This window comes from Pipra filicauda, unplaced genomic scaffold (genome assembly GCF_003945595.2).
Source record: "Pipra filicauda isolate LSUMZ 115617 unplaced genomic scaffold, ASM394559v2 scaffold68_size4259465_pilon, whole genome shotgun sequence".
NCBI classification, from domain to species: Eukaryota; Metazoa; Chordata; class Aves; order Passeriformes; family Pipridae; genus Pipra; species Pipra filicauda.
The window spans coordinates 1246087-1263814 of record NW_024104853.1 but is presented as its reverse complement, the minus strand read 5'-3'; the positions used below and the strand labels follow the sequence as shown (position 1 = coordinate 1263814).

Genomic DNA, 17728 nt, shown 5'->3' with positions numbered 1-17728 from the left:
CAAATTTAGGAAGGAGAAACAAATTTGAGGTACGTATTTGTATTTCTTCAAACAGGTGGTCAGTCAGACCAGGGTTACGGATCCAAGGATGAACTTTTAAGAGATGATGGAGATAATCTTCCTGCAACTGAAACACAACTAAACAAAGATATTTCTTCTAGAGCTGGAGACTTAATAGAAGGTTAAGTATGCATGTTTAGGTTGATGAAGGCTTTTGGTAATAAATGGGTTTCATGCATTAGACCAGCACAAATACTTGATGTCTTAGTAATGCTACCAAGCTCAAAATATAACTGTATAACTGTATAAAATCTCTGTGCCCTAAATAATGGCGGTGGAATAAATACAGTTAGAAATAGCTTTTTATTAGACTAATTTAATATAGATGGAAAAATTGTACAAGTACTGGGGTACACAGTATTTTACATTTTACATTGCTCTCATTTATATGTTTGAAATCTTGACAATTTTTTTATCTGTACCAGTTGACCTAATAAAAGACACTACTTTTTCTTACGAACTCTTCCCAGCTGTAGATGACCCTATGGTTGTCTTCTGTCCAAATTTTGCCCTTAGTTTTCCTGTATTGTATTGTTTTCAATACTGAATGTGTTTCATACCTGGGTTACTAGATCATTTATGTGAGTTAAGCTTCTAAAGCTTCATTAAAGAAGTAGCCCTGCATGAAAATGTGCGAACTGCTGTTCTTGCTCTACTTTGATTAGTTGAAAAAATACCAAGGGGAGAAATTGGCAAATGCTTGAAGCTTGTGAACAGTTAAGCAGTCTCTGCATAATACTGGTGACTGTCACCTCCCTGGATATTACTTCCAGGAAATGCTCAGTACCTAGTAGGACTGATCCTTTGGACTGTTATTACATAAGGGAACAACGTTGGAGTTTGTTTTACCTAACAGTGCAAACGAAATTATTTAGTTAAATCTAGTAAAGTTGACATTCTCTTTCTTACAGAGATTTCTGCAGAGAAATCTTACGAAAAGCAACAGCTGAATACAGAAATTCTGAGTCCAGCTGATCCACCTGCTTGGGGTAACAGTATTGTGAAAGTTCCATCTGGCATTTTTGATAGCAGTGGAAGGAAATGCAGTGGGGGTAAGTCACTGGGTGAAACAGAGCTTGCTAAATCCTGGTCTTGTTGTGCTACAGTGTTTTGCAATCTGTTTCATGTTATGGAAAGAAACAAAACTTCTATTCAAGGTGCAGATGCCTCACACAACATTTGCATTCCACCTTTGCAAGTGACTTAGGAGGAGGAACCTCTTGATTCTAAGGTTGAAAATCACTTTGAGTAGATCGAAATCGAGATTTTTCCCCATCCCACATTGAGAGTGTTTCAGTAATGTTCTGTGACAAAGAGAATTAAGTGTCTCTACTCTTGGATTTTGTCATCTAAACCTTGCTGATCTTGGACAAGTCTCTTTATTCATGTAGCTTACATTGCCCATGTATAGTGTGGGAACAACGCGTATTATCTTTGTGTTGCACAAAATCTTTTTACTTATTTGGAGATTTACGATGAGGAAGATTTATGGATATATAAAAGCCAAATCTTGGGGCTCAATTTTCTTCTGCCTTTGTGTCTGTCCTTTACTAGGACAAGGTAGTCCAGTTTCAGTGTAGCTTGATAGCAAAGAATGGAGTCTCAGGTACGAAGTTGCCCAGAACTTTTTTGGCAATTATAAGAACTGATGGCTAGCCAAGAAGCAGCATTGATGTGAGACTCAAACATCCTCCAGGACTGGATATGGTACAATGAGTCCTCTGTTGAGATCCTAATATGATAGAATTTCCATAATTATGGAAGTTTTTACCTAGCTAGCAGAAAGTTATCTAGGCAATTAATATTCCCAATTCCCTGAGGAAATAGGAATATTTATGAGATCAGTTTATATCTTCCACATGCTAAATTTAATTAGTGTTTTCTAAATATACTGCTCTGTCATAAATGAAATAATGCATCTATATTGGGCAAAAACACATGATAGTTTTTTTTCAGAACTTGAATGAGCTACGAAGTTTGATATATAGATCTATGACTATAGCTCTTGGGGAAAAAAACCAAACCAAACGAAACAAAAAAACCCCACAAACAGCTAGAGCAATTTTTACTTGGAATTTTACCTTCCTTTAGTCCATGGATGTAGTACCTCCTCTTTGCTGGACGTTGGCACAGGGAAGGGAGGTAGAAGCTTAAACGGCTTTGACTCCAAAGAGTAGATGGCTTTTGATCTTCAGGATGCCTTTGCAGCTGGTGAAATAATTTGTTAATGCTAGTGTAACTTCTTACGGATAGCTTGAGACTGTGGTACTCACAGTCGTCTCACTGATAAGGAGATGAAGGAGATTTCACATGATTTCAGAAAATAAACATTTTTGGTGGCTATGAATACCATATTAATGCATTTTCTCTTTTAGAAACTGTTTCTAGCCCACTGTTTATAACTCAGGATTCAGTTGAAGATGTAGTCTTTGGTGATGTTCTTCCTAAGAAAACAAGTGAAAAAAGACAGAAGAGGCAGAAACTGTTTTCAGAGAGAAGCTGCAGTTTCAGCAGTGAAAGCAGAGCAGGAATGCTGCTGAAAAAAGGCAGCTTGGACTTGCATTCTAAAGAAATAGCAAAAATGATGGGAGCGGATGCCAAGATTCTAACAGCAGCTTTATCAGGAGCCAAAACTTCACCCTGTCATATGAATAAATCCCACAGCTTTGAAAATATCGTTGACCAGCAGGTTTCTGATATAAGTGGGACTTGGAGTTGTGTGACTGAGACTGTTTGGGAACTAGAGCATAAGTCTTCACAAGTGGTGGAAGAACCTGGGGAAGGGCAGGAGCATCTTGAGAATGGAAGAGGTGAAAACATGACTGCAGTGGAAGACATGAACCTTGAACAGTCAGCTGAGTCCAAAACCCAAAAACCAGAATCTGAAGATGCAACTGCCAAAAGAAATAGCTTTTATGGAGTGGTTAAACCTATCGAAAGGGAAGATGTTGAAGTAGGCTTGGACCCTTTATCTTTGCTAGCTACTGACAGCACGCAGCCAAGTTATCCAGAACCTGGGGAAAAGTTGATATCACCAGTTGCAGCACGTAATTTGGCAGATGAAATAGAGAGCTATATGAATTTGAAGAACCCATTAGGTAGTAAGTTTCCCAGCATGGAACTGCATAAGCCAGATAAGGAAGCAGAAGCTTCTGATACACTTGGTCACTCCCAAGAAAGGAGGTCAAGCCTGCCTTTGGATCCTGTCCTGCCATTGCCTAAGTCTTATGAAAATCGAAGAAGTCCTTCTGTCTCCAGATCCAAAACATTCACTGGACGATCAAAGCAACAAACCCATCCACAGGTCCAAAAGGAGCGGTCTTCATCTTTGACAGGACTGGGTCGTTCTTCTCAACATGGCTCGTTAGGAACTGTCGTAACAACTTTATCCAATCTGAAGTTAGACAATATACTGTCTGGACCAAAAATGGATGTTTTGAAATCAGGCATGAAGCAGGCTGCCAATGTAGCCAGTAAGATGTGGGGAGTTGTAACTTCGGCATATAGTTACTCAGATGATGAGGTAAGTGTTTTTCAATATGAAAAATTTGGGGAGACTAAGTTAGAGGGATAACTTTTGTCTTCAGACGGTTGCTTCTCAAGGAGGTGTTTTTTATTAAGTATTGACTTAGATTAGCTAATAAAATTATGCTTTATCCATGGTATTTTCCCTTGCCATTAAAAAACCCACATTTCAGACAAAAGCAAATTAAGTGGTCTTGATGCAGAAAGCTTGAACTTCTTGTTCTCAACATTCCCCCCATTTATTTATTTATTTATCTTTATATTTAAAGAAGCTGAGCCAAGAAACCCTAGTAAGAACAAAATTGTGTTACCTTAAATAATGCCACACTGCCTGTCTTATTATACAAAAACTAAGGTTGTGAAAACAAATCACAAACCTAAGAAGTCATATTGGTGAGAATTAAATTTGAAAGTCATATGGTACAGCCCGAGATCTAGTAAACGTACTTGTCGAGAATTTGGACGCTAAATGTTATGGTTCTTGTGTGACTAACAGAGTCATTTTTGGAGTAAAACATTTCAGAGCATAATTACAAGAATGAAGGAGGAGATAGATGGATGAATATTGTAACTTCCTCTTTTCTACATGTGTTGTTGTTGTGCCTTCAAACAGTTTTCTCTACTTAGAAGGACCTCTGCTTGATCCAGTTAACCCCTCAATCTGGTGTTTGGTTTTAAGGCTCTTTTGTCTCTCCTCTTCAGGCTGATAAGATTCTTGTTGCCTTTTTCAAATTCTGTCTTCTTTGCCCAGTGTTCATAAAAGGTGGAGAAGGGGAAGGTAGCTGTCTGGCTTAATTTCTACATGAAACAAATTTAACTTATGTTGCTAATAGGGTCTCCAGTATTAAATAAATTAAAAAAAAATTTTTAATTTTGTTTTTACCTAGATTTTGCCTATGACAGTGAAAACTCAGTGCTTTGCTTTCTTTCCTGAGTTTTTTTTCCTATGATCTAGGAATCTTCTGTGCCTTTCTATTACCCTGACCTATTACATAGAATTTTGTTGAATGGCTCATAATTCCATTGATGTGACTTATTCTACTTTTCTTCAAGCATCCTTTCATTCTCTCCTATTTTATTTCTTTAAATCACCTTTTTTTAATATCCTAATTATTGGTCTTTCTTGCGTCTTGTGTCTTGGTGACTGTGTTAATGCTGAACCATTTCAGCTGATATGTTTCATTCCTATTTTTAGTTCTCAGAATGTGACTTCAACTTGAACCTTTTTTCTGACAATTCCTTCATTTTTTGTAATGTCTAACAAATCACAGTTATGCGTAATTTGTCCTTTTTCTCCTGTAATGAATAAGTTTATATCCCTGTAGTTTTGTCACTCAGTGTGATCCTCAGCTAAAGTATTTTTGTTGCTAAAGCCTGTCATTTTTTCAGTATCTTCCTGCTTCATCCATTATCTGCACTTTTTGAGGTTACATAGATTTATCTTACATTTAACAATTTTTTTACATCAGGATTTAATCTTATTCTGCTAGCTTAATTATTTATTCTTTAGGATAAAGATAGAAGTAAAATAATGGATGTGGAAGTACTCAAACCCACTATTTTTCTTCTTGCATTAAAGGATGAAAGCAACCAACCAGACTATAACTTCCCTATAGGTTTTGAAGATAATATTTTAGGAGATAATCTGTCGTCAAGAATTGGAGCCCCAGGGCTAATTACAAATGAACTTGGACAAAGCACTACTAGCCTTGGCAGTAGCAGTAGCAGTGGAGATGCGGGAAGACAGCATTACAGTGCAGGTGAGATTAGTTGATTTTTTTTTCCCCATAACTTGATTATAATACAACAAACAGGGAAAACTGTTGTATGTGAAATCATTAAAACAGTGAAAGCTATGCTAATCTGAAATTATTTCAAGCCCTTAAGAGAATTATAAGCAAACTTTTACTTCTGTTCTGTACTCTTCTCTTGCAGTAGTAAATATTTAGCTAATGTTTCTCTCATTATTGGATGTATAAAAAGCTGATACAAAATGCAGGAATTTAACCATAAAATATGGTTATTATGGTTATGGTTATTTAACAAAAAAAATATGTTTCCGCTGTGTATGTGATAGGAAGATTCTTAACTAGTTATAGCAAGAAAGACCTGCTCATTCATGTAGTCATAATACCCTGAAAGTTCTTGAAATAATACAGAAAAGACGAGCAGTTCAAGAACTGCAATAGGTGCATAACTAAGAGACAGATCTTTTGAGGGGGGAAACAAGCAAACAAAACCAAACCAACAAAACCAACTCCATAGCCTTAAGCACACAAAAAATCCAAAGCAAAAATTTTTCATCTTTACCATGGAATAGGAGGTGTTGGATACATACTTGATTTGAAGTTGTAAAGGTAAATAATTGATGACTATATGCCTATTGCTAAATTGTCCTCCCCTCCCCACTGCCAGATGTAAAACTGGATTAAATAAATCTAATAATTTTCAGTTCAGATTTGATTCTTATTTTGAGAAAAAAGATGTGTTACTGAACCAGTTCTAGGGTTGATTTAGGTCTCTTTGCAATACAAAAATGATACAAATATTGTAAAACTATCTGCATCAGGAGAGGAAGAACTGTCTTGCAGACTGGAGATAAGCTGACCCTGTCTCACAAAATCTTAAAAGGTATCTTCTAGTTCTAGTTAGTTAGAAGGGTTATAAGCGCTAACTATAAAGAGTGGCAGCCAACAAGCTATGTCAAATTTGTTCACGAACATAAACTTGAGCTGAAAAATCAGAATAGCCTTCTTTATAATAAGGGAATGCTGGTAGTATTTTTTTCAATAGAAAAGTTTGGCCTTGTAAAAAGTAATGCTGATAATTTTGCCTCCTAAAGCCGATTTCACTGTTTCCTTCTGGTGAATATATTACAACTCCTTTTCCCCTTCTCCAGACCAAAACTCATAACCCTGAAACCGAACCTTACCAAAGAAGCGCATTTGTTTTACTGCAATGTTAGCCAGGGAAAACTGAAGCACAGTAATAGCATATTTGGTATCGTGCATTTCACCTGGTGCTATCCTTCTCTTTACAATTTACATATGGATGTATTGTTCAAGAAATCATCACCAACTTTTTAGAGTATATACCTTGAGCAATCTTACTGCTCTTTGCCAGTCTTTATTTTTTGTGTTTTTCTTTTACTAATCTGTGATATATTGTGTTAGAAAAATAACCTTAAAATGTTAATCACAAGCATTATATTTATCTGTATTGTAATCACAATGTCAGTGAGTTACACACACCTTTGGACATCTTTTGGTACAATTTTCTTGCCTTGGTTGAGCAGCAGTTATTTTCTTTGGGAATGGGTTAATTACTATTTGCTTGAATACAAAACAAACACAAAACAACTCTTTCTGTGCAGGTGAAGTTTCTTTCCCCAGAAGTATGAAAGTTCTAGATTCTGAGAGATCAGAGCACAGCTCTTCACATAATACTAGTTTATCCAGCATTTTCCAGAACTGTGCAATGGAGGTAAGATTAATACACTCATAGATGAAAGCTAAAATTATTCATTATTACTGTATGCATTAATTATCTGTTTAGTTGGATTGTGATTGTTTTTTTCAAAACATCTTTTTCTTGTTTTTACTGCAAAGATGGTTAATACTTTTAGCCTGGGGTATGACATTTTTAAAAAAGAAGAGTGTCTTAAATGCTTTTATGTATCCTTCATATGTAGAGAGAAAAGACTGTTGAGGGAAGGGTCAAAACTTGTAGTGAAACAGAAGTTAGAGATGAAACAGACTTTTTGTAGGGTTTTTAAATTTTTTTTCTGCATGAAAATTATGTTTTGTTAGTAAATAATTGTATGAGTTTGCCACAGCTAGCAGCAAAACCCTCACACAGGTATTTGCTTATTTCCCCCTTCATCAGGATGGGGAAGAAGACTGAAGGGGCAGAAGCGAGAAAAAGCTTGAAGGTTGAGATAAAGACAGTTTAATAAGTGAATTGGGGGGAAAAAAAAAGGACGGAGACACAACAAAAAAAACCAGCAATGCAGCTATGAGTCAGCACCAGGACACCCCAAGGAACAGCTGTCTTGTAAAAACAAACATATACAGAGTTTTATCTCTGAGTTTGATTTTATACAATATCTTTTGGGTCAGCTGTCCTGGCTGTGTCCTCTCCCAGCCTCCTTGATGGATTGGGTATGTAATGAAAAAGAAAAGTCCATGATGGTGTATAAGGCACTGTGCAGCAACAACTAAAACAGTGGTGGAGCTGGTGACCAGTCTAAAACCCTGGACTATAAAGAATGCTAACAAGAAAATTAACTCTATCCCAGCCAAACCCGACACGATAATGTTTGCCTCTCTGTTTCAGTTATTGCTTCTAGATGATTTCTGATATGTAGGCAACGGTCACTGTGTTTGCCTTGGACACTTTTCTTTCAGCTGTAGAGTTATTTTGCTAGGTCCTGTGTTGTTTTCATTTATGTTTGATCCTTGTCAAACTTTTGTATTGCATTATGTAAGGGGCATAGTATAGTAAAACAAAAATGTCATTGGGCAGATATCTAAAATATTAGATGCTGTGTTTCATGGCAGGATTTTGGTTTTGTTTCCATGCAAGTGAAACAAGTAAGAGGAAGCCGAAAAGTCAAGGTGTACATCCCATTCTTCAATTAGTACAGGATTAATTTTATCATATATTCTCCAGTTCTCTATCTAGTTTAGTGATGAGACTTTTATTAGGCAAAGACCACCTTTATGGTTTTCCATTTGTAGTGAGTTTGCATGGCAAGGTTTTGGTACTGAGGAGGCTGCAGGGGTGGCTTCTATGAGAAGCTGCCGGAAGCTTCTCCCAGGTCCAACAGAGCCAGTGCCAGCTGGCTCCAAGATGTACCCACCTCTGCCCAAGGCCAGGCTTGTCAGTGACAGTGTTGCTGGGATAGCATATTTGAGAAGGGGGAAAAATGCTGTTGTGGGAGACAAGTGAAAATACATGACAGAAACAGCTCTGCAGACACCCAGGTCAGTGAAGAAGGAGGGGTAGGAGGTGCTCCATGCACAGAAGAAGATATTCTGCTGCAGCCTGCAGTGAAGACCATGGTAAAGCAGGATGTCCCCCTGCAGCCATCCCCCCCATGCTGGAACAGGTGGATGCCCAAAGAAGACTAAACCTGTGGAGGAGAGCCCGTGCTAGAACAGGCTCCTAGCAGGACCCTTGACCCCATGGGGAGAAGCATGGAGACTGTCTCCTGTGGGAGGGACCCCACACTGGAACAGGGGAAGAGTGTGAGGAGGAAGGAGTATCAGAGAAAACATATGATGAACTGACCACAATTTTCCATTCTCTCTTTCCATGCACCATTTCAGGGAAGGAGGTAGAGAAGTCAGAAGTGAAAGTCAAACCCAGGAAGAAGGGAGGGGTGGGGGGAAGGTGTTTTAAAATTTGGGGTTTATTTCTCATTACTCTACTCAGGCTTTTAACTGGCAGTAAATTAAATTAATTTCTCCTAGTTGAGTCTGTTTTGCCTGTCACAGTAATTGGTGAGTGATATCCTTGTCCCTATCGTGACTCACAAGCCTTCTGTCATATTTTGATAGAGTGGCTGTGGTGAGCACCTGATATCCAGCCAGAGTCAACATACCACACAATTATAAAAGTTTCTTTTGTATTTGGTTGCTTTAGTTTGGTTTTGGTTTCTTTTGTTTTTTGGATAAGTAGGCATGCATTTCCTTATACAATTCAAAACAATTCATATATGCTGAAGGCTTCAAAAAAGCAAGCAATTGCAAATGCCAAATTAGTAACCTTTCAGGGTAATGCTTTTTCCAGGTCAAAAATAAATTACTACTATTTTTATTTTGAAGGTAAAAGTTATGTGAATGAGAGAACTCTGAGGATGATGAGAAAGTATTGGTGAATGCAATTCTCCCCATTGGCATTCTGATACCTATTAAACTCTGGTGGATAATAAGCCTATAAAAAAACCATTATAGAAGAACCCTGAAACAAGATTGATAATATTCATTCTTTGCTGTTCTAGGTATTGATGTCAAGCTGCTCTCAATGTAGAGCTTGTGGAGCTTTGGTTTATGATGAAGAAATTATGGCTGGATGGACAGCAGATGATTCAAACTTGAACACTACCTGTCCTTTCTGTAAAAGTACCTTTCTGCCTTTGCTTAATATTGAATTTAAAGACCTACGTGGCTCTGCAAGGTCAGTGTGTTTTATAGATACTGTTTCTGCCTTTGCACCTGTACATGGTTATATTTTTTCACAAGAGGATCTTTGATACCTCTCCCAGTCTAGACTATTTGACAACCATGATTGTGCTGAGGGAAATTATAAGTTGCGTAAATTATCTAGATTCATTGTGTAACAGCCAAAACCCAAAGAATTGGTTGCCTTTTTACCAATTTTTCTTTTCATACTTCACATACTTTTTTTAAGCATAACTGTACAGAAGGCGTAGGCCTGTTTTCATTTTGTTTAGATTTTAAAACAAAGCCTATGGATCTTGAACTTTCTAAATGCATATGAAGAAGTTTTTAAATCTGTAGGCAAAGAATTTTTCCTAACATTAAATTTACTAACAGCTTTTAGTTACACATGCCCTAGTTTATTGTTTCTGCAGTTTAAGCTTCTCTGCTTACTATTTTTACCTCTTTTAGTTGCATTGTGAAAACTGGAACTTGATTTGAATTTCTGGTTCTCACTGTAGTGGTTATGGCTGTGAAAAAGAGCTTCCATTAGTGTTCTCTACTGCAGAAGTTGAATATCTGTAGCAGCTGTAGAATGTGTAGTTAAAACTTAGCAGATAAAGTCACATTCTTGTTATCTTTTGCCTGTAATGGTGTATGATCACGTATTCTGTTGTTGTGGGGTATATGTCGATAGGTCTTAGTCTGTGGAGAAAAGAACACACACACACACAACATGGTGATGAGACAAAGGGATGTCTCCTGCTCCAGAGAAGCAACAGCTTTTATTCAGTTCACTCGCTTCTACTTTCCCCCACACACAGAATATAAACATATTCTTGCAAAAACACCCAGGAATGTAACACCTGCAGCCAAACACAGCCAAACAGCTTCGCCCCTGTACTCCTTAAAACTCAGGGCTGTGTCCATGGAAACATCCAATTAGCCTCACTGTTCTCATGGGAAAAGGCCTAACTCTCTGTAATATTTTAAACTCTTCAAGCCCCATAGATTTCGTGGAGCTGCCGCTTCTCCCCACAGTCTGTAATGTCACATTACAATAGCAACCATTTGCAGTGATGGGTCAGCTATTGATACACTATTTTTGTTCCTGGGAACCCTGTCAAACTAAGATCATTAGTAATGATTTATGTCCAGTGTAGGATTTCTTCTTTCGCAGATCAGATCTCTCTGTGTTCATTTACTCTGCCTATATAAGTTTTACGGGTGAGAGTAGGATGAAATTTGTGTCCTGTTGTCAAGCTTGTCCATGTTTTATGTCCTTGTTTTTGCTACTTTTGAAAAGTAAATGTGGAAGATAGGAACTTTACGACTTTGTGCTTATATCTTAACCTCAATATTTTTCTCTCCTCCCATTCATGTTGTAACTTAGCTTTTTCCTGAAGCAAAGTACCTCAGGAGATAGTTTACAGAGTGGTACCCTTCCGTTAACCACGGATCCCTTGGAGCAGAAACTGTTGTCCAGTCCAGCTGTCGCTGACTTGATCAGTTTTTCAGATGACCTGCAGTCCAGCCACACCATAGCTGAAGAAACTAGCTCTGCAGCTGAGCAGAGGTAGGTAAAACAGGATTTTGGGTTCTGTCAGAAATGTATCAGTACTTCCGTACTTCTAAAGTGAAGGTCGGCTTATATACCAAATGCGATAAAGTACAATTTTTACTTGATGATCATCTGCTTCCTCCCTTTCTTTTTGCATGTTTTAAGCATGCTTTTATCAGTTTGAAGTACACTTATTCCACTAAATGAGTAGGTTTTAGAGATACAGCTATAGAAATAAAACTTCATGTCCATCTGCTATTGATTAATAGGTAAAACCTCTAATTGTTAAAACACAGTTACCTTTTAAAGTCACACCAAAATCAAGCATTATTTCTCCTTTCCTTGTATGTATGTTTTAAAAAGAGGGACACTGCATTATGAGTAAAATTAAGTCAATTGTCTGGAACAGTTTTATTTGAGAGAAAGCTCTCAGAGCACTGAACAATTTTGCTGAGTGTGTTCTATGACAAATAAAAGCTATGTAAAACTTAAACTCCAAAAAACAATACCAATTTTGAAACAGTTTGAAGGGGGGGGGGGAAGCATTAGGGCAAAGGTGTCATGTTGAAAGAGGGAAGAACTGAAATAATGCTGCTATGAATTGTGACCTTTCTTCTGGGATTGGTTATGTTTTGTTGTAATAGTTTTTTTTCGAAGTCATTACTCAGTTTGGAATTCTGGAGTATTAGTCCCTGGGAGCTAATGAGGTGATGCCTGTGTCAGATAATTAAGACTTAAATGAATGTAGTATTAATATACTAAAAGTGAAAGGTGGTATTGCTTATCTTAATGTCTTGTTTTGATGACATATATTTTTAACTAAAGTAAAACTTAAAATGCAGGTCACCAGTAAATTAATCTCTTCCCCCTCTTTGGAGATTATTTGAAAGCAGACACTTTCTGTTTCAATTGTTTTTTCTTCTTTATTGTAGTTGAAGTATTTTTTCTATTGTTTCAGTTATAAGGAGCACAAAATGAAGATTCCCAGATCTGCAAACAGCTTGATTGCATGGGTTAAATCTGACAAGCCTGAGTTTGCTTAAATTATCTTGCTGGATGAGTTTGACACCATTTTTTTTGCAATTATTTTGGAATGCAATTTATGAATTGTTTTCTGTTATATTTTTATTCTGTTTATGATGGAGAAAGTAAACATAAAGGGAAGACGATGTAAAAGTGAGCATAGCCAAAACAAGACAATCTTTGTAGGTCGGCAAAACTATATATTGCTGTTTTTCTAAGCAGGGTAAGGCTGTACCAAGGAATGGCACCTGTACAGAATTGCAGTGCTTTCAGATTTGTGTCTTAGGTTATACCTGGCTGCTTTTCTAGAGGGATATTTATACCGTTTGAGAGGCATTTTGTTTTGTGTTCTTTGTGATTCCTTATCAGTAGAGAAAATTGGTTTGGGATCTTTACTTGGCAGCCTTTCTTTGCTTCCTTCCTGTTGCCATAGAAGTGTTGAATAGTTTCATATTAACATATTTTCGTCTAAAATTCACACAGTGATGTGACAGAAGAACAGACTACAGATCCCAGAACCATGAAGACATATGCCAGTAATCCACCAAAAAGGGGAGTGTCCTTGACTAGGAGCCATAGTGTTGGAGGTCCACTGCAAAACATTGATCTTTCCCAGAGACCATCTCATGGCATTTCAACAGTTAGTCTTCCAAACAGTTTGCAAGAAGCTGCGGTAAGTTTGGAAGCTGCATATTCAGTTGACAGAAAACCATTGAATACAATGAACTTACTAATATTCTACTACTAGCATTCTTGTCCATTTGGGAAATGGGAATAGCCAAGCGTATTTTCATGTTCTTACTTCTGAAAAAAATCTTGGTTCACTTAATCTAAAATTGCTTTTTCGATACTTTGTACAAATGGTTCTGTGTGATTTGAAATGTTCTCTCTAGTGGAATGAAGCCTAGTCTTTGTCTTTCTAAAACTGGACGTTTGTTTTAATAACAAAGCAGCTTCTACAGCAGACTAAACTCGGTAGTATGAACAACCCAATGTTGCAAGAGTGAAAGTTCATTCCACTTCTCTGCATTTACTTCCACTGCTACTGTATATTCTGTTAGGCTTACCTGTTGAATGGTTGGGAGAAGGTAAGAGGCAGTACCGAGGCTCTTACATTATTCTTACTTGTGAAACAAAGTGTTTCCCCTCTCTTGGTGCTTTTTATTGTCCAGAAGCTGTCTTAAAATGTGAACTCATGATTCAATTCTGCAGCTGATATAATTGCTGACATTTTTCTGTAATTTCCAGCCACAGGGTTGGTACCGGCTACCAGTTTAGATAGCTTGAAACTGCACAATCAGGAACAAGTTCTAACAAATTAGCATTTTTTTTCTTGTTTACATAAGAGAGAGAACGTAGATGATTGTTCTTCACAGTTAAAAAGTATCACAACAGTGAAAACTGCTGCTACTAAAGTTATTGTGTGTTCATTAGTTCCAGAGACGTCTTCCAAATCTGAAAGGAAACTGCAATGTTGGTTTCCAGAGCAAGTAATCTTGAAAAGTATTTCTGGGAAAAAAATCTTTGATTTTGTAAAAAATAAAACAAAATTTATGTGTGGTGTTCTGTTTTTAGGATCCTTTAGCAAAAAGACCTAACCCTCTCCCTGTATCTGTACCCTACTTGAGCCCATTGGTATTGCATAAGGAGCTTGAATCACTGTTGGAGAACGAGGGAGAGCAAGTAATTCATACATCCAAGTTCATCAATCAACACCCCATCATTTTCTGGAATCTAGTTTGGTATTTCCAACGGTTGGATCTACCTAGCAACTTACCTGGACTGATTCTGACATCTGAGCACTGTAATGATGGAGTGCAGGTAAGTGGCTTCCTCGTATTAGAATGGCAAATACTACTCTAAGTTAAGTTGGAGAGTTTGGTTCAAAACAAGTGGGTAAGTAATTTCTGAATAGCTTGAATCTAGATTCTTGTTTTTTATAACAAGTAGATAGGTTTGTTTTCCACAAGGAATCTTGAAGGAAGATGAGTGAAAACTGCCTTCAAATTCTAGTCAAGCTGGTCTCTTTCAAAAAGCCGGAGAGTAAGATTCATTAAAGAGAAGGCTGATATGCAGAAAGAAGCAAGATGTATCTGTGAAGAACTAACAAATAACAATATATGGCAATACACCATACAGTGGGTTACATACTTGAGTTTATAACCTTTTAAGTTATTGGTCAGTATTTTTTGTTCTCTTCCAATAATAGGTTTTGCTATTCAAACTCCACTGAGTTTCATTACTATATGACTAGAATAAAAACTGTAGAACAGATATATCTTTTTAGTGTTTTGATTTTCTCATTTTAGGGAGTAGATGTTTTTCTGTAACCTATATAATTTGTGTACGTAGGTACCACATTCGATATGTATTTGTATATAATGTATGCAAAAAAGGTAGTATTTTCCTATCTGCTTGTATACCCTTCAGTTTTAAAATTCTTTCCCTCAGTTTTCAAAATAACACCCACTAGAACCAAGAACAATTTTTCAAGAAATATAGTTGAAGACAATACTAATGAAGTCTAAAGCGTATTGGAAAACCACAGTGCATTAGCAGGGAAAAGCACAAGATGGGACATAATGTCTCATAATTACTATTTAAATAGACACACTACCTGGTAAATTTTTCTTCTCTGGTAATTCTCCCTCCCCCGAGAGGGACTTAATGTTATAAAATAATTACAGAGCTATTGTATTGACTGCCGTATATTTTTAATGGAAATAAAGTTCATATTTTTATACAAATAAAGATTTTTTCTGCTTTTTGGAAAGGCCAGCACATAGATATGCATACCAAATCTGCATCAGGTCAGAAAATATTACAGTATAGTATGGTAAGTAGTACAAATCAAGTAAAGTGTTTGGTGCACAAAAAATATTTCCAGATACATAATCAGAAATATTTTCTTCAGATGTCTGTAGAAGACTAAATGTTCTTCATACATTAAGATAAACTGGAAATGGCAGCTAAATGTTGCAGTATTTGTGACTGCTCTGGTTGAGTGCAGTTTACTGTAGAAGATATTATCTCCTTTTTGTTAGATTCAAGATAAATAAATAAATCTTCATTTGCAAAATGAGTAAAAGAGAATGTTTTTTTCAATAATGTAACACTGTACTGATATTTTCAAAACTTGGTTTCCATTTCCTCATGTTTTTTAGCTTCCTTTGACATCTCTTGCTCAAGATAGCAGGCTAGTATACATCCATCTACTGTGGGACAATATCAACCTCCACCAAGAGGCAGGGGAGCCCCTCTATATATCTTGGAGAAATCTCAGTAAGTTAAACAAATGTTACACAAATCAGAAGGAGCAGAGGCTATGGAAAGAAACAGTTGTTTTGTAGTGTCTGAAGCATATACAGCCCATCAGTTCAGTTTGAAAGCTTTTTTAGTATGTGGAACATCTGCAGTCCCTTAGGTACTTGACATAGTCTAGATATCACATTAGATGTAAAAATACCTTACTGATCTGTGTGAAAAAGTTTAATCTGTTCATTGAATGTCATTCGCTTAAACAGGGTGTGTGAGAAGTTGCTCTAGATGTGGTGCTTAATAAGCTTCACTTGAATTGAATGCTTCACTGCATTATCTGGTTATAGCTATGCAGGCTTGTGAGCTAACAAACCATCACGGGCAACATCTAATGCTGGGTGCTCTTCAATCTGTTGTATTTCTCTGTCATGTGGGAGTTCTTGCACTTGGATAATCGATGTATCCTGTCATTTTGTATAAAGTAATTTTTGCATGAAGACTATAAGCAGACACAGTCTTTCCATTTTAACAAATGTCTATAGATTGAGTAGAGGTTCTCTATATGTATCTCACTTTTTGAAATACCTTCTGCTTATTAAAGTAAAAAAAAAATAGTCACTGCTTTAATAGTCTGTATGCTCACACTTCCTAGATTCTTCTGAAAAGAGACCCTCCACACTGGCAGAAGATCAGCAGGCAACAAACACTTTGTTAGAGAACATCAAACTAAGTATTCAACACAATGATGTTGTTAAGCCAATCAACCTCCTCCTACAGAAAATTAAGCCAGATGTGAAACGACAGAGGTAAAGGGGTAATCTCGTACTATTTTCTCCCCACTAAAAATTAAACAAGATCAGACTGTATATATTTCATAATGATAATTTCATAAGGACCTCTGGGGAATATTCAGTTTCATTTGTGTCCACCAAACACCATGGTTTTATTTGTTTATGCCCATGTTTACAAAACAGATGCATTCTGTATCCCTATGCATAGTACATCCAGATCAAATGGATGAATAGGATTCTTAAATCAAGATGGACATTCTACAAATGAGTAAGAAAAATGCAGATGTCAGCTATGCAGATTTTAGTGTTAATCCAGATGTAGTAAATTGATAAATACAAATGTAGTGTACAGCATCCTGTTGCAGTGTGTAGAATATTCTCCCTATTTATATCTAGCAATCTGCAGTATTGGCTATGAAAAGAAGATGCAGCATGATCCACAAACGGAGACACTTAAATAATCCTTGTATGGTACATTTTGTCACCTGCACTGGAATTCAAGGGCTTTGTACAGAAGAACCTCTAAATAAATTACCGTGTTTGAAGTCTGTCATGCTAAGTCATCTCTGCTTCTGTGTTTTGTAGTTACTAAAAAGAAGCAGAAACTAATCTGCCTAGAGAAACAACTTTACGACTTCCACAAGGGGAAAAATTAATATCTGATTATTCATTTTTACCTAATTGTGAGATAGATCCTGACATTCTGAAACAAAAAAAACCAAAATATGGATGATCTGAAATAAACCCACACCTAGCGCTTCACCCTCAGGCAGGAACAAGTTGTTAAAAAATAAATAAGTGGTGATTAATTTCAGATTTCTTGTTTGTTTGAAGTTTTTATGGCATGTTTGGCAGGGGGATTTTTCATAGAAAATGTAACTGCTAGGATTTGGCAACAATGTAGCTTTCTGCAATAAGTCAAAGTATTCAGACGTTAGAAAACCTAAAGCTGGTAGTCATGTAGATCGTTCACTTTTTAAACAGAACAGTTGCAGAAACTACATAATGGAAGATCAGTATCTTCAGTAATGACTTTGTAGACTTAGGACAATTGGTGCTTTCATTAACTCGGCCTTCAAAATATTCCCCTAGGAGTTTTTACAGGGAAATTCTTTTCCTGTCTCTGGTGTCTCTTGGGAGAGAAAACATTGACATTGGTAAGTAAAAAAATACTCTGAAATGCACAGTGCCTGTGTTATGGAGTGTATCGATATTTTACACAAAAACTAGGGTATAAAACTGACTTTTCATCCATGAATTTCTAACTTTCAGTTGTGTTTTAATGAAAAGTACTTGACTGTCGGTCTTCAAGTAAGAGTTGCTTTTACGTAAATGTAATTCAGATG

General features: G+C 36.7%; 1 protein-coding gene across 3 annotated transcripts in view; it reads left to right on the top strand.

Moving 5' to 3' along the window:
- DENND4C (DENN domain containing 4C) overlaps nucleotides 1-17728 on the top strand; it is a 70076-nt gene that overhangs the window by 46956 nt on the left and 5392 nt on the right. For all 3 annotated transcript variants that reach the window (XM_027722332.2, XM_027722333.2, XM_039388831.1), the window contains 12 exons: nucleotides 56-181; nucleotides 972-1112; nucleotides 2436-3583; nucleotides 5165-5345; nucleotides 6959-7068; nucleotides 9590-9765; nucleotides 11143-11325; nucleotides 12817-13006; nucleotides 13909-14154; nucleotides 15498-15615; nucleotides 16244-16397; nucleotides 17475-17539. In XM_027722332.2, the coding sequence (XP_027578133.2) occupies nucleotides 56-181; nucleotides 972-1112; nucleotides 2436-3583; nucleotides 5165-5345; nucleotides 6959-7068; nucleotides 9590-9765; nucleotides 11143-11325; nucleotides 12817-13006; nucleotides 13909-14154; nucleotides 15498-15615; nucleotides 16244-16397; nucleotides 17475-17539 (2838 nt within the window). The remainder of the gene's footprint in view (nucleotides 1-55; nucleotides 182-971; nucleotides 1113-2435; nucleotides 3584-5164; nucleotides 5346-6958; nucleotides 7069-9589; nucleotides 9766-11142; nucleotides 11326-12816; nucleotides 13007-13908; nucleotides 14155-15497; nucleotides 15616-16243; nucleotides 16398-17474; nucleotides 17540-17728) is intronic.